The sequence below is a fragment of the Rhinatrema bivittatum genome, chromosome 2, assembly GCF_901001135.1.
Source record: "Rhinatrema bivittatum chromosome 2, aRhiBiv1.1, whole genome shotgun sequence".
NCBI lineage: Eukaryota > Metazoa > Chordata > Amphibia > Gymnophiona > Rhinatrematidae > Rhinatrema > Rhinatrema bivittatum.
In genome coordinates this window covers 193,399,272-193,416,155 of record NC_042616.1, presented here as the reverse complement: position 1 = coordinate 193,416,155, position 16,884 = coordinate 193,399,272, and the positions used below count along the sequence as shown (strand labels likewise).

Sequence of the window (16,884 nt, the reverse complement as noted above, 5' to 3'; positions counted from 1 at the left end):
TTTCAAGTATCTGAAGGTCTGTATCATATCACCTCTGCTCCTCCTTTCCTCCAGGGTGTACATATTTAGATTCTTCAATCTCTCATCGTACGTCATCCGATGAAGATCCTCCACCTTCCTGGTCGCCCTTCTCTGTACCGCTTCCATCTTGTCCTTGTCTTTTTGTAGATACGGTCTCCAGAACTGAACACAGTATTCCAGGTGAGGCCTCACCAAGGACCTGTACAAGGGAATAATCGCTTCCCTTTTCTTACTCGATATTCCTCTCTCTATGCAGCCCAGCATTCTTCTGGCTTTTGCTATCGCCTTGTCGCATTGTTTCGTGAGAGAGTCGGTTGGACCTTTAGATGACCAAGGGGTTAAAGGGGCTCTTAGGGAAGATAAAGCCATTGCAGAAAGACTAAATGAATTCTTTGCTTCCGTGTTTACTAATGAGGATGTTGGGGAGATACCAGTTCCTGAGATGGTTTTCAGGGGTGATGAGTCAGATGAACTGAACGAAATCACTGTGAACCTGGAAGATGTAGTAGGCCAGATTGACAAACTAAAGAGTGGGAAATCACCTGGACCTGATGGTATGCATCCTAGGGTACTTAAGGAACTCAAAAATGAAATTTCTGATCTATTAGTTAAAATTTGTAACCTATCATTAAAATCATCCATTGTACCTGAAGACTGGAGGGTGGCCAATGTAACCCCAATATTTAAAAAAGCACCAGGGGCGATCCGGGTAACTATAGACCAGTGAGCCTGACTTCAGTGCCGGGAAAAATATTAGAAACTATTCTCAAGATCAAAATCGTTGAGCATATAGAAAGACATGGTTTAATGGAACACAGTCAACATGGATTTACCCAAGGGAAGTCTTGCCTAACAAATCTGTTTCATTTTTTTGAAGGGGTTAATAAACATGTGGATAAAGGTGAACCGGTAGATGTAGTGTATTTGGATTTTCAGAAGGCGTTTGACAAAGTCCCTCATGAGAGGCTTCTATGAAAACTAAAAAGTTATGGGATAGGAGGTGATATCCTGTCGTGGTCTACAAACTGGTTAAAAGACAGGAAACAGAGACTAGGATTACATGGTCAATTTTCTCAGTGGAAAAGGGTAAACAGTGGAGTGCCTCAGGGATCTGTACTTGGACCGGTGCTTTTCAATATATATATAAATGATCTGGAAAGGAATATGACGAGTGAGGTTATCAAATTTGCGGATGTTACAAAATTATTCAGAGTAGGTAAATCACAAGCAGATTGTGATATATTATTGGAGGACCTTGCAAGACTGGAAGATTGGGCATCCAAATGGCAGATGAAATTTAATGTGGACAAGTGCAAGGTGTTGCATATAGGGAAAAATAACCCTTGCTGTAGTTACACGATGTTAGGTTCCATATTAGGAACTACCACCCAGGAAAAAGATCTAGGCATCATAGTGGATAATACTTTAAAATCGTCGGCTCAGTATGCTGCAGCAGTCAAAAAAGCAAACAGAATGTTAGGAATTATTAGGAAGGGAATGGTTAATAAAACGGAAAATGTCATAATGCCTCTATATTGCTACATGGTGAGACTGCACCTTGAATATTGTGTACAATTCTGGTCGCCGTATCTCAAAAAAGATATAGTTGCGATAGAGAAAGTACAGAGAAGGGCAACCAAAATGATAAAGGGGATGGAACAGCTCCCCTATGAGGAAAGGCTGAAGAGGTTAGGGCTGTTCAGCTTGGAGAAGAGACGGCTGAGGGGGGATATGATAGAGGTCTTTAAGATCATGAGCGTTCTTGAATGAGTAGATGTGAATTGGTTATTTACACTTTCGAATAATAGAAGGACTAGGGGGCATTCCATGAAGTTAGCAAGTAAAACATTTAAGACTAATCAGAGAAAATTCTTTTTCACTCAATGCACAATAAAGCTCTGGAATTTGTTTCCAGAGGATGCGGTTAGTGCAGTTAGTGTTGCTGGGTTCAAAAAAGGTTTGGATAAGTTCTTGGAGGAGAAGTCCATTAACGGCTATTAATCAAGTTTACTTAGGGAATAGCCAGTGCTATCATTTGCATCAGTAGCATGGGATCTTAGTGTTTGGGTAATTGCCAAGTTCTTGTGGCCTGATTTGGCCTCTGTTGAAAACAGGATGCTGGGCTTGATGGACCCTTGGTCTGACCCAGCATGGCAATTTCTTATGTTCTTATGGGTGTGATTTGGGCATCTCAATGAAAAAAAACTTTAATCAAAATTAAAGAATAGTTATCATAAGTTAAACATACTAAAATGACTAAAATCACTTTTACATTTAACTGATTTTAGAACAGTTCTTCATACACTAATTTTCAGTGAATTTGACTACTGCAATTCACTTTTACATGGTCTACCATATTCAACAATACGACCATTTCAAATTCTACAGAATGCGATGGCAAGAATTCTTACAGGCTGTAATAAATTATAACACATTACACCAACCCTTGCATTGCCTTCCACTCACATTTCAAGCACAATACAAAACAACAATTATACATAATTCTCTATATAATAATAAAATGGAATGGTTAAATGCATCTATACTCCCCAAATAGAACTTTAAAATCAGCTAATAAAGGTCTGCTGTAAATCCCTACTATACTGGGGGCATGCTTGAGCGAAGTCAGGGATAGATGCATTTTAGTGGCCAAACCCAAACTCTGGAACACCATGCCAGGAAAATTGAGACTGGAATCAGAAACCAAGTGTTTTAAAAAAGACCTAAAAACATGGTTATTTGGAATTGCATTTCAGCTCCCAGATAAAGGATAGCAGTCATAGGTTAACATGGATGGAAGTCAGTTTGAAAAAACTTTTGATTATTTATCATGTTCATTTTTTTTGAGGCAGACTTGTATTTTGATTTTAATGTATGATTTAATTATTTGTTATGCATTTTATTTTAGCTTTATTGTAAACCGCCAAGTTTGTATCCCAGATTGACGGTATTTAAATAATAGTAATAATAACAATAACTTCTTTTCAGATCCCTTTAACGTGCCCAGGAATGTCTTCCTACATAGTATGCACACAAAGGTCGTGATATGCACTCTAAAGTTTATTGCAGAGGCCCCTAAACCTGGCCACCGTGGAGTTAATTTTCAGACTGGCCGCATATCTCCAAAGTCATTTTGCCTGCACACCTGCACTAATTTTCAAAATGAACGTCCGCGTGCGCTTTCACTTTGAGAATTGCCTAAGGAAATTTACTCGCCCTGACTTGCTGTTTCGTGCGGAATTTTTCTGACTAAAATGACGCACATGCTTTTGAACTTTCAGAAGTAGCAGCACAATTCCAAACCCAGCCCCCAAGAATGATTTCCACTTCTTCTTCTTCAGTAAAAGTATGTGCTTAGTGGCACTACATGCATGTGTTTACCTGCGTATAGGAGGAGCAAGTTTCAAAAATCCTATATTGGCAGGTAAAGGATTGACTTTGAAAATTACCCTCTAAGGGTCACCAGTAAGGAAGGGGTGAGACTCTCTCCCAGCAGGGATTGTAAATATTGCCCTTGCAGCATGCCAATCCCATCAAGGAGCTTTTGGATAGGCAGGAAGAAAGCACTACTGTCTCTTTAAAGGCAGTGAGAAAGGTTTCCGAGATGGCGTTTTTCGAGAGCTCTATCCTTCTTGCTACACATAAATGCATTATGAAAGAGAAACAGGAAAGAAAATGGTACAACCCAGCTCCCACAATTTTTTCTTAAGAGGAAAATAAAAATGTATCATTTTTCTTCTCAGAGAAGATAAAGGGAACTACATGAAAAAAAGGGAAACCCTAGAAAGTTACTTGTGCTCTTCTCAGCAATAAATATATTTTGTGTAGATGGATCGGAGAGGTAAATAAATTGTGGAAGGGGATGGTGTTATCTCTTAGTGGAATTAGGAATAAGACTAGTAACAAGACGAAAATAATTTGAGAGACCAGGAAGTCAATCAGTCTGATAGTTTATTACCTTAGTACAAATTACAGTAATAGTTTATGGTGACTCCTGCTTAGTACAGAAGATAAATTTAAGCCTTTGCCCTTATTTACTTTGCCTTGTGATCTTAGACAAAATGAGTAGCAGAAAGTAAGATTTGCTAAATTACCAGGCAGATAATGCTTTAGGTCTTACTCTCTGGGAGCTGGAGGGCTCGCCATGCTGTGTTCTATGGAGCAGGTGAAGGCAGGTTCTGAGACTTGTCTTCACCCAGGAATATTGTGCAAGATGTTTCTGCAGTTTCCTTCTACCACGGAAGTCCAGAAAGTGTCTTTTGTAGCTTGTCCCTGCCAGACAAGTCACACATATGCATGCTGAACATAGTCTATGAAACTTTTCACTCAGGATTGTGACCAAGGCAGGGTGGGAGGAGTTCCAAGGAAGAACGGAGTTATATGGATAAGTTAACTGGCTAACTGAAGGGCTGTCCTGGCTATATTTAAAATAGCTGGGTATATTCACCGGTGCGGCTGCTCTGCTGAATATCCACCACTAGTTAGCCGGTTATGTATAACTGGCTGAAGGGCACAGCCTCCTAGCGCCTGAATATGGGCGCTTGTGTGACTAACCCCTACTGTGTCAATTCAGAGGTGGAGCTTAGGGTGTTAATGGTGCATGGGGTGGCAGCTGTGCCTCTGTGCCCTGAATTTCTTTTTCTAAATCCTGTTGAAAAGAGATTTGCCTGCTCTTAATATCCCACCAAGTAAATCTTTTTTCCTGCAGTTTCTATTCTGCACACCCTATATGTCTGCCGCTCATCACCAAGTGAATGCTCAAAATGCCAAGGGGTGAATCGACTGCTTAAATTGTTTATAAAATAGGTGCCTTATCATGTAAGTGGCAGTAAAATAACAGAAAATACAATGTAGCTTTGCATTTGTGTAAATGAGTTCTGACCAGTGCGGTTGCTGATGTTTATTGAAGTAGATTACAAGGAAAGTGTTTGAATGCCTGCGTTAAGACGCAATCAGCATGCGTCTTGTCGTGGGTTTCTTTTGGCTGTGCCCCCTGTACTCCCCTCTGAAATGCTATTTGTTGACAGATTCGCTCTTGCTGCGACTTGTCCCCCTCCCCCCCCTTTTTCCGTCAGCCTTCTGTCTTCAGCCTGCCCGAGTGCTAACTTGCAGCGGTTTCATTTTTGAGACACTTTCCTGACTTCCGTTGTCTTCTTCTTGCAGAAGTGCCTAGCTGCCACTCCATTTACATGCGGCAAGAAGGTTTCCTGGCTCACCCCAACAGAACAGAAGGCAAGTTTTGTGACGTTGTGGCCTTTACATGGGTTACATAAAGAATTAAATCAGCAAACAGTATCACTCACCTGCTCTGCGGGTCAGATGTTGCACAGGCATCTGTAATATGAGGAGGAGGCCTGTTCTTTTTAGATTGCAGCTTTACTTGGGGGAATTGGTAATGCCGATAATTTGGAAGCATTGCGGTTCATTCTTCAGAAAATAGCGTCTGAATTCTTTTTCCCGGGCAGTGCCACAGAGCATGTACTTTTACTCTGCGGAAGGTTCCTAGCAAATGTTAAGATAATTGCAGGTAAAGCAAATTGGAGAGTTTGGGGCTAGGTTTTCAAAGTGATCTTAGCCATCTGTGGAGTTAGCCATTTAGATTGCTCCCTTTGAAGATGTAGCCCTGCAGTGCAGGTTAATCTAGCTGCCTAGTGAAACTAGGCGGGTAGACTTAGCCACTGATATTCTGGGCAGTCCCAGGAGTGTGGTGGGGCTGGAGGGAGCTCTGATTTTCAGGGCTAGCTTGCTGAGCTGGCCAGCCATTCCAATTCACAGGGCCAGGTGGCTTAAATCTAGCCAGCTAACCTTAGGAGCTTCTGTGCAGAGAGCAGGCTGATTAAAGAAAGCAGGCACACTTCAGGAGAATTCTCCACCACAATCTGTTTGGCCTCCTGAGCGGTTTGCCGAAAATCTACCCCTTAATCTGTGTGGGAGGAGTTTTGAATAGCTCATGCATTTGCAAAGTGTATAGGTACTTTTTAACCTAATTTTTCAAAGGGAAATGATCTGGGAAGTTTCCTTTTGAATATTAGCTGTCGAGAAGTGTGTGTGCTAAATGCAGCTGCCTGCTCTACACTTGCTATTTGTGCAGACGGCTTTGGGCGGGGGAGGGAGAGGATGATGGTAACATAGCATGCCTGTTTTGGAAAATGCCACGCGCTGTGTCACTCCCCCAAACTAAACACAACTAGAAGAACCCCCTCTTTTCAGTGTGGCTAAAAATCCACATATTGTGAACACCCAGGCATAGGTTTTAACTGCTCTGAAAGGGATAATGACAGGCCAAGAGCTTGGTTGTGAAAATTGCCCAGTGTAGGTTAAGTACAATATTCTTGTTCTGCACTTAGTAAACAAATTCATGTTTTCCACTTACAGGCTGCATGTTTGAGAAGGGACCCAGGCAATTTTATGACGACACTTGCGTGGTTCCAGAGAAGTTTGATGGTATGTTATTGTCCACATTTCTTTGCTCTTTGTTCTGGAAATATTACAATATTTATCTTTGCTGGGGGGGAGGGGGCTTTAAGTAGTGTTATGTATTACTGATGGGTAAATTACATCTCCCAACAAACTTTAGCAAACATTTTGTTGTGATTAGGAAGTAAATGGAACTTTACTGGCTTGGCACTAACGGAATAGGCCCTTGATATTTAAGTTAAGTTAGGATACCTCTTTTAGGGTGTGCAATGAAATGTGCAAACGATAAAAATGTTCACCGGGGAAGAATGTCAGGTTTTGACTTCCACTTCCAAAATGTACTTGAAATTTGCAAAATGTTTCCAAGATTTTGAAAATGTTGACATTTCAGAGGTGAAAGTTCATGTTTTCTAAAGATTGGACTGAGAAAAAGTCAGATGAACTCCATTAAAATGGATTTCCATTAGACTAGGAACATTTGAGAATTTGGAATGCTTCGTAAACCAAGTCACAAGCAACTTCTGTACACCTACTCTATTTTTCTAATGGTGGGAAGAGAAGACATTTTTATTAGAAATAAATAGAAACCATTCCCTTATCCCAGACATTCCAGCGTAAGAACAACTTCTTGATCTTCTGGCATTTCTTTCACCACTTGAGCATTGCAAGAAAAAATGAGGGTTGTTCTGAATCTTTTCTTAAGGAAGTAATAATCAAACTACCAACTCTGTGGATACTTAGAACATAAGACTTGCCATACTGAGTCAGACCAAAGTTCCATCAAGCCCAGTATCCTGTTTCCAGCAGTAGCCAAGCCAATCACAAGTACCTGGCAGGATCCTAAGGGGTAGATGGATACCATGCCGCTTATCCCAGGGATAAGCAGTGGATTTCTGCAACTCAACATTAAGTTACTATCCTTAAGAGAAACATGGGAGTAACCTGCACAGAGTGGCTGTTACTACCTTAAGAAGCTTGCTGGGCAGACTGGATGGACCATATGGTTCTTTTCTGCTGTCATTTCTATGTTTCTGTATTAATAATGGTTTATGGAATTTTCCTCCGGGAACTTGTGCAAACATTTTTAAACACAGCTACACTAACAGCTTTCATCATATCCTCTAGCAACAAATTCAAGAGCTTAATTATGTGTTGTGTAAAAAAAAATATTTTCTCTTATTATTTTTAAATGTACAACTTAGTATTTTTAAATGTACAACTTAGTCTTTGTACTTTTTGTAAGAGTTGTACTTTTTGTAAGAGTTAACAACCAATTCGTGTTTATTCAGTCGTGTTTATTCAGTCCTAACCTCTTTAGCCTTTTGCTCATAGGGGAATTATTCCATCCCCTTTATTATTTTGGTTGCCCTTTTCTGTACTTTTTTTACGCAGATAGTTTGCTTTGATTATTGCCTCCTAGAAAAATTACCTGCAGAGATTTACATCTGCATTCTCTATGGGTAATTTCTCTTTTGGAAACAGTGGGGGAAATTTTAAAAGCCCTACACGTGTAAATCCAGCTGGATTTACGCGCGCAGGGGGGTTACACGCACTGAGCCTATTTTGCATAGGCCCGGCAACGCGCGCAAGTCCCGGGATGCACGTATGTCCCGAGGCTTGAAAAAAGGGGTGGGGCATGGGTGGTCCGGGGCAGGGCAGGGGCCAGAGGCCTCCCTAGGGCCGCTAGGCTGAGGGATTGTGCGCTGGCACTTGTCCGGTGCGTGCAAACTACGCCTGCCCAGAGGCAGGTGCAACTTGCTAAATAAAGGTTAGGGGGGTGTTTAGGTAGGGCTGGGGGGCGGGTTAGGTAGGGAGGGGAAGGTGGTGGGGGGGGGGGGGGGGGGCGGAAGGAAAGTTCCCTCTGAGGCCGCTTTGATTTCAGAGCGGCCTCGGAGGGAACAGGGAAAGCCATCGGGGCTCCCCTAGGGCTCGGCGTGCGCAAGGTGCACAAGTTTTTTAAATAAATAAGTAAACAAATTAATACATATAGGTTGGGCAGTATTCAAAGAGCCTTTTTCCTTCAGCATACTCTTGTTACCTATGGAATTCTCTTTCAGTATTGCCCTCTCAAGTGTCCAGTGTGCAATGGGACTATGAAAAGGAAACATGAGTCTAGAGGAGAGGGGCTTTGAGGCTCTGCAATTCCCTCTCCCCTACCCCACTGAGATACTTGTGAACAGTAGATATTATGGTTGGTGACAGCTGGCTTACAGTAGTGAGAATGAACTCAGAATTTAATGTTGATTCAGCTGTGAGGGAAGCCCCTCCCACTGGTTAAGCTGTAGAAGCTGGACAGTGTTTCCTCAGTCGTAGCTATTACCTCACACCTACGCGCGTATCCACTAAAATCCCGCGTACTTTTGCTGGCGCCTGATGCGCCAGCAAAAGTACGCCTATTTGCGGTATTTGAAAATCTACCCCATAGAGTCTGTTAGAGCTTTATTGAAAGCTGGTCCTGTAATTAACAAAGTGGAACAGAAAGCTGTGTTGGATTTACAGATGATCAACGCAGCCACATGCCCCATGTTGTCCAAAGAACGGTGAATTATTATACATAAAAGTTGCCCAGTTATTAAAAAAAATATTTTATACTAGGAGGTGCACTAGGACGTGCTTTCAGTAGCATTTGTCATCTTGTTAGGAATATACTTAAAGCCAGTCAGTAGCACTTTCAAGTCAGACCTAATCTTTTCTGCTTTCATGACTGTGATGGAAGTCTGCAGGGTCAGCTGGAGTACAAATTCAATCATTAATTGCTTTGGTTAGTTCTGTGGTTTTTGTCTTTGAATTTTCAACTTTGCTGTGCCAACATGAAACAGAATCATTCCAATTATCTCATTATGAAGTGAGCTTATTAGCAGAGTTCCTAGGAATTTACAGTGCGCTGTACAGAACAATAATATGATGTAAAGATTTAAGTATTATATACATTTGCCAGTCTGTAATTGAAGACTGTGATCTTCCGTATCACAATAAACTAGCGCAGAGAATGGGAATGTTTACCTTTCCCTTTGAAAATATTCTTGCCTTATTTTTTGGCCTGTCATTTTCCTCCTTTTCCTTTGGGATTCCAGCTCAATTGGAACCAGCCTTCATTGGAAAATATCTGCCTCTCTTTCTCTAATTCAGCCCAGCTTTTGCAGTAAAAGTCCTAGGCCATGTGCCACAAACTGAGCTTCCTTCTAGAAATCAGGACTGGCCACTAGCTGCCACCATATGATTGCTTACTTAGCTTCTTTTAAGAACATAAGAAATTGCCATGCTGGGTCAGACCAAGGGTCCATCAAGCCCAACATCCTGTTTCCAACAGAGGCCAAATCATTTTTATTAATGAGCATAAGCAGATACAAGATCCTTGGGAAACACCAGTATCTTATTAGAACTATACAAAAAACTGGCTGGTGGGACAATGAAAAGTTGCTATTATTTAGTTACAAATTATCTTTAACATTGATACTTTGTATCGGAGAAGAAAAGACCTCAGCACTGATATTGACTGAACTTATACCGTCAGATTTTATTGAAACCAGTAGTTGCAATCATGGGTTATAAAAACCTCTCTTTTTTTTTTATTAGTAATTCAATGCAACTACTGGTTTACCAACTTTTCATTGTCGCACCAGCCAGTTTTTTTGTATAGCCACTATTAAAGACAGGATGGTGGGCTTGATGGACTTTGAGCTGACCCAGAATGGCATTTCTTATGTTCAAGGAGGCATAAGTCCATTATTCTCAATAATCCTTTGGTAAGTATGAGTCCCATATTTTCTCTCAGTTTGCACATTTCTAATCTATTTCACTATCAATCATCTTTGAAGCATATGCAAGATCTACTTCTCTCTTACTTAGGAAGTATGTCATATTCTTCTACAAGCTCTGTTCTTCCCTTGCTTAGACTATTGCTAAAATCTTCTTGTGGTCTTCCTAACTGCTCTAGTTGACCTCTCCAGCTTCTTCAGAATTTTGTGGCACATATTCAGTTCTAGTGTATATATTTTTTTCATTTACTCTGCTCTTGTGTTTGTTACACTGCCAATTAAGTACTGAGCTGTCAAGTACTTGCTGTTGATTAAGTTCCAAGCAATATTTAAGTTTTCTTGTCTCCAGCTTTAAGAGGGTAATTTTTTAATAGCCTGCATAGTAACTGCCGCTCCAGGCAGGTTACCCCATGTACCCTTGCCTTCAGGTAGGAAATGAAGAAAAGTGTGCATGGGGGTAACCTGCCTGGAGCGGCAGTTACTACCCTTAATCAGAAGGCATGGGATTACTACCATTAATTGATTCACCTTGATGCTTTTGGTGCGACTACAACATTGCTCTCCACCAAGCTGGGGTAGGGGGGTGGAGGAGAATTGGATTCTGACAACAGACAATGCTGGGCCCCGACTTTTATGGTCTGGGTTACTGATACGCACACATCAGGGGAAAAAGCACAGGACTGCTTCTGCAGCCTAGATCAAAAGCAAAGCATGTTCAGGTAACATGTCTGAGTTTAAATATTACTACCTTTAACATAAGACTTGAGGGTAACCAGCAAGTGGCAGTTACTACCCTAAAAAGATCAGGAAAGGAATATGACGAGTGAGGATATCAAATTTGCGGATGATACAAAATTATTCAGAGTAGTTAAATCACAAGCAGACTGTGATACATTACAGGAGGACCTTGTAAGACTGGAAGATTGGGCATCCAAATGGCAGATGAAATTTAATGTGGACAAGTGCAAGGTGTTGCATATAGGGAAAAATAACCCTTGCTATAGTTACACAATGTTGGGTTCCATATTAGGAGCTACCACCCAGGAAAATGATCTAGACATCATAGTGGATAATACTTTAAAATTGTCAGCTCAGTGTGCTGCAGCAGTCAAAAAAGCAAACAGAATGTTAAGAATTATTAGGAAGGGAATGGTTAATAGAACGGAAAATGTCATAATGCCTCTGTATTGCTCCATGGTGAGACCACACCTTGAATACTGTGTACAATTCTGGTTGCCGCATCTCAAAAAAGATATAGTTGTGATGGAGAAGGTACAGAGAAGGGCAACCAAAATGATAAAGGGGATGGAACACTTCCCCTATGAGGAAAGGCTGAAGAGGTTAGGGCTATTCAGCTTGGAGAAGAGTCAGCTGAGGGGGGATATAATAGAGGTCTTTAAGGTCATGAGAGGTCTTGAATGAGTAGATGTGAATCGGTTATTTACACTTTTGAATAATAGAAGGACTAGGGGGCATTCCATGAAGTAAGCAAGTAGCACATTTAAGACTAATCGGAGAAAATTCTTTTTCACTCAACGCACAATAAAGCTCTGGAATTTGTTGCCAGAGGATGTGGTTAGTGCAGTTAGTGTAGCTGGGTTCAAAAAAGGATTGGATAAGTTCTTGGAGGAGAAGTCCATTAACTGCTATTAATCAAGTTGACTTAGGGAATAGCCACTGCTATTACTGGCATTAGTAGCATGGGATCTTCTTTTGGGTAATTTTGGGTAATTGCCAGGTTCTTGTGGCCTGGTTTGGCCTCTGTTGGAAACAGGATGCTGGGCTTGATGGACCCTTGGTCTGACCCAGCATGGCAATGTCTTATGTTCTTAAAGAGACATAGGGGTAACTTGCACGGAGCAGCGGTTACTACCTTAGGAAACTTGCTGTACCTTGCTGTACCTTTTGACCTTTTGGTCTTTTTCTGACGCTGTTACAATCTTACTATACATTTGCTGGCAAAATAAACAGATTCGTTGCACGGGTGTTCATGCACAAGTTTGCTTCGGAAATTAGCCCACCAGTTTTATTTGCACACAATTAAACTTGCTATTGTGTGCATGGAAAATTTTCAAGAAAATGTACATGCATTTTGAAAATTGTGCCCCAAAGTACAAACCCTTCCCCATCTCCTGTGCCCCCTCCCCTCCCTCTGTCATGCCTCGGCTCAGTCCAGGTAAACATATGGGCATACAGGACTCACGCCAGTACCTTTACTCTCATATTGGATAGGCAGTTTTATAATAGGCCATTTCCCTGGTTACAGCACTGTCTTACCTGCAGAAATGTCTTTGGAAATTATCCTCAGGATGTGGTGGGACTCTTCAGAGGGATAGCCGTGTTAGTTTGGTGTGGCAAAAATGACAGAAGGCGAGTGGCATCTTGTAGACTAAGTAGTTTATTGAGTGAGGCATGAGCTTTCGAGGACACACTCCACTTTGTCAGATGATTATTCTATAAAGTGCCACTGCCGCTTGTCATTTTTACCCTTGGTATGTATCTGTGGGCTTGCTCCTCACTATCTATCTGCTCTTTTCTGTCACTACATGCCGTCTTACTCTCTGCACTCTGTATCCCATGGGTTTCTCTACATCCCATGTACCAAAGAGGCTGCTTCTCACTTTCAGGCCTTTTCTCTTTCAGCAGCTCATCTTTCGCGCAGTCTCTTTTCCTGATGTCCAAGAGCCTCTGTCTTTGGTCACAAAACTTCATCTTGTTAAATAGGCTTGTCCCAATTCCTGATTTTCTCCGCTGTTTGACTTGCATTCATTATCATGCACCGTGTGACTATGGATAACGCTGCACCTTTGTTGTAAAGGTGCCTGGGAAAAGCACCATCTAAAAGTGTAAATAAATAAAACAAATAGTGGCTAAACATTCCCAAATTAAAACCATATTTATTATAAATCTAATGGCTTGGTTATTCTAGTAAAGATTAGCTCAGTTGCCAGCTAAGGCAGCCTCTTTGTTAAACTCCAGCTTGCAGTAGGAACTTAATAAAATAAAGTTTGGTTTAGCAAAGTAATAACCGGCAATGAAAATAGCAGTAACAGTTAATAAATGTCTAATGTTGATTAAATGTCAGAAGCACACTACTCCATCCAGACAGTTCATCAGATGCAAGTTAATGCCCTTATCCATCTGTGTGTCGATTCAAGGAAAGGAAATTAGGCATTTGGATAAAGTACCCATAATCAGTTAGCATTTATAGGAATTCCATGACTCATTTTAAAGAGCACATCTTTTAATCAAGCCTTTTCCCAGCTTTCTTGAATACAAGCAAACCAATTGGCATAGCCGTGCGATTATCCTCGCAAGAAAGCATGAGGTACTGTTGCCAAAAGGTTGACTTGGCCTCTGCCCTCAGCTAAGTAAGTGGCTCATTCTTGAAAAAGGGGTTTGTTTGTTTTTTTTGGAGGATGGCATAAGAGAGTAGGTTCTAAGTGATGTGCAATGCTGTGTATATCATGTGCTATTATTAGAGAATAATAGATTCATGCGATGCTGGAATAAAAGCACATCTGTATTCCAGCCTCTGCCTTTCTCAGCTGTGATGCCAGAAGAAAAGAGGGACCTGTGAGCAACATGGTTTTAAACAGGGAGACAGTTCAGTAAAGAGCAAACGTAACATCTGGGTGGGAGAGTTCACTTCAAAGTTTTGTGTCGTATTAGCATGATGCCCTTGTTTGGAGGAATCTGAATTTTCACCTTCAGTGCAGTATGACTGAAATAACATTACATTATATTTAAATATACAACAATATTTTTCCTGTGCTGTCCAATAAGGTTTGTTTTTAATGGGTAGGGAAATAATCAAAGCCATTTCTATGGTTAAAAAAGTTATTTTCTCACTGAAATGGGCTTTTTCAAAAATGCCCCCCCCTCAGTGTGGGTAAAGTTCTGTGCTTTGTCCTAAAACGTAGGTCATTTTACCTCTATTGAGAGGAGGTATTAAGGTAGTTTAAGGTCCGGGTAAGGAAATAATGTGCATGGATAATATTTTCAAAGGTATGCACGTTATTTCCAAGGGGAAAAAAAACCCATAGAAATAAATACAAATGTCACTGGGTACTTTTTCACACTGGTGAAAAATATCCTCAGGGTTTGTACCAATGTGGGCAATTTGATTATTATTTCCCCCCATTAAGGATGAACCGAGCTCCCTAATTTGTTGCAATCAGATTGCATCCCAAAACTCCCCACCACTCGCCACCAGCTGAAAGATATTGCATATGTGTCTACAGATCCCTTCAGTTCTACAGCCTCTTTTCTTCCTGCCACTCTGGAAACAGAAAAACAATTCATTACTTTCTTGGAACTACCAAGTTGCAGAAGTGCATTTAAGGTTATTCTTTAAAGATTTATACTTTGGTGAAATATTTGAATAGCAACTAACCTGAGCAAAAAAAGATAAAATATTTCACAGCAACTAAGATTTGCCTTTAATTGTCAGGAGCTTGTTGTCATGTACTTTAATGGGTAATAGGGATATGCATTTTTTTTTCAAACAAATTTAAAAAACACGAAGAATAGGGGCAATTCATTACATTCGGTGGGGGGGGGGGACTGAACTAAATCGGACCCCCCCCCCAAATGAAACTAACCTTATTCATTACATTTGTTTGAAATTAATGCATCGGGCCTAGGTCTAGACCCAAAGCCAGGACATCGCCTAAAGCATAGGCCAAGGCCCAAAGTAGGGGCCATGGCCCAGACCCAGGCCAGACACTACAACCTGGCCAGAGGCCAGGTCTCAATGTCTGGGTCTCGGCCTAGGCCACAATCCGGACTTAGGCCTGACGCCTCGGCCTTAGGTCAGGGCAAGGCCCGGAGCCCAGGCCTCACGGCTGCTCCCTCATTGTCCTCTTCTTTCTTTGGACGCATCCGTTGGGGTTGCGCCGGAGTTAATTAACCCCGGCGCATTCACCGCAGCGAGTGGCGACATTTTGATGTACAGCATCGCCGTACAATCGCCGTGCATCAACATCACGCCGTCTGCTACGTGAGTATGCGGAGGAAACTCCGGCAAAACCCCGGCAGACAGCGTCAGAAGAAAGAAGAGGACGATGAGGGAGCAGCCACGAGGCCTGGGCTCTGGGCTCTGGGCCTGACCCTAGGCCGAGGCCCAGACGTTGGGACCCGGCCTCCAGGCCAGGCTCCGTCATCAGGCCTAGGTCCAGGTCTAGGCCGCGTCATCGGGACCCGGCCTCCGGGCTTACGCCCCGGGGTCCGGACCTGGCTTCTGGGCCGGGTCGCAGCATCAGGCCTGAGTCGGGGCTCTGGCCGAGGCTCAGGCTTCGGGACCCGGCCTCCGGGCCACGCCCTGATGTCAGGGCCTGGGTTTGCCCGAGGCATCGGCCTTGAGTGGGCTGAGGGAGCAGTAAAGTCGCCACGACCTCGACCTACGCAAGGCCGAGGCTTCGGCCTGGGCCGAGGCCTCACCAGCAGATCCCTCTGGACTGGGTAAGTAGGGACTGGGGGGGGGGGGGGTTCCTGGCCCCGGCATTTTTCCGGGCGTGCAGGAGCCCCTGATGCCCCCATTTTTTATTTTAGGCCATTTTTTTAAATTTTTTTTTAAATTTTGCTTTGTTTTTTTCTCACAAATTAAACAAATCAAGCAATCCAGGAACTGAAATTCATAGGGAAAAAAAACTCCCGAAAACGAAAACAAATATTTTTTCCCTGCACAACCCTAGTTGTTAATAGCGAGTGCCTATGTGTTAGAAATGGCAGAATATGCTGTTAAGTGCTAGAGTTACCAATACATTCTGTTCCCTTATCCTATATTCTAATTTTACCACAAAACACCTTGCACACCTGTTGAGAATGCATATTCACTGATGGACACACGTAATAATTACTGCCCATGTAGGGGCAAATTTTAGAAGACTAAGGGGTTCATATACAGCTGTTTCCTAGCTGAACAAGTTAGCCGGATGAACATATCCAGCTAAGTTGTCTGGGATATTCAGGGGCGCATATTCAGGTGCTGAGAGGCTACGTTGGTTAGCCAGATGCACTTATCCAGCTAACTTAACCAGGATATTCAGAGGCTCAGCAGTGCTGCTGAATATACCCAGCTATGTTAAAGGTAAGCCGAATATGTATATCTGGCTATCTTTAGATCAGCCCTACAGCACAGCCAGAGCTAGCCGGATAGGTTCACCGACTAACTCTGAATATTGGAGTTAGTAGACCTAACTATGAATATTGGAGTTAGTAGACCTAACTATGAATATTGGAGTTAGTAGACCTAACTATGAATATTGGAGTTAGTAGACCTAACTCTGAATATTGGAGTTAGTAGACCTAACTCTGAATATTGGAGTTAGTAGACCTAACTCTGAATATTGGAGTTAGTAGACCTAACTCTGAATATTGGAGTTAGTAGACCTAACTATGAATATTGGAGTTAGTAGACCTAACTCTGAATATTGGAGTTAGTAGACCTAACTCTGAATATTGGAGTTAGTAGACCTAACTCTGAATATTGGAGTTAGTAGACCTAACTCTGAATATTGGAGTTAGTAGACCTAACTCTGCCTGCCTCCCACCCCAGGAATGCCCCCCACTTAAGCCATTTAATATTGTGGTTCGGCCATTTAGATACATAATATTTCAGTTATCCATCTAAATTCCTTTAGAATATCGGCCTCTCAGTGGTGCAGCTATGTCACTGAATATACCC

The 16,884-nt window shown here is 42.0% G+C and overlaps 1 protein-coding gene across 4 annotated transcripts in view; it reads left to right on the top strand.

Moving 5' to 3' along the window:
* ETV1 (ETS variant 1) overlaps positions 1-16,884 on the top strand; it is a 221,801-nt gene that overhangs the window by 154,754 nt on the left and 50,163 nt on the right. For all 4 annotated transcript variants that reach the window (XM_029588997.1, XM_029588995.1, XM_029588996.1 and 1 more), the window contains exons 9-10: positions 5,185-5,253; positions 6,397-6,465. In XM_029588997.1, coding sequence (XP_029444857.1) covers positions 5,185-5,253; positions 6,397-6,465 — 138 coding nt within the window. The remainder of the gene's footprint in view (positions 1-5,184; positions 5,254-6,396; positions 6,466-16,884) is intronic.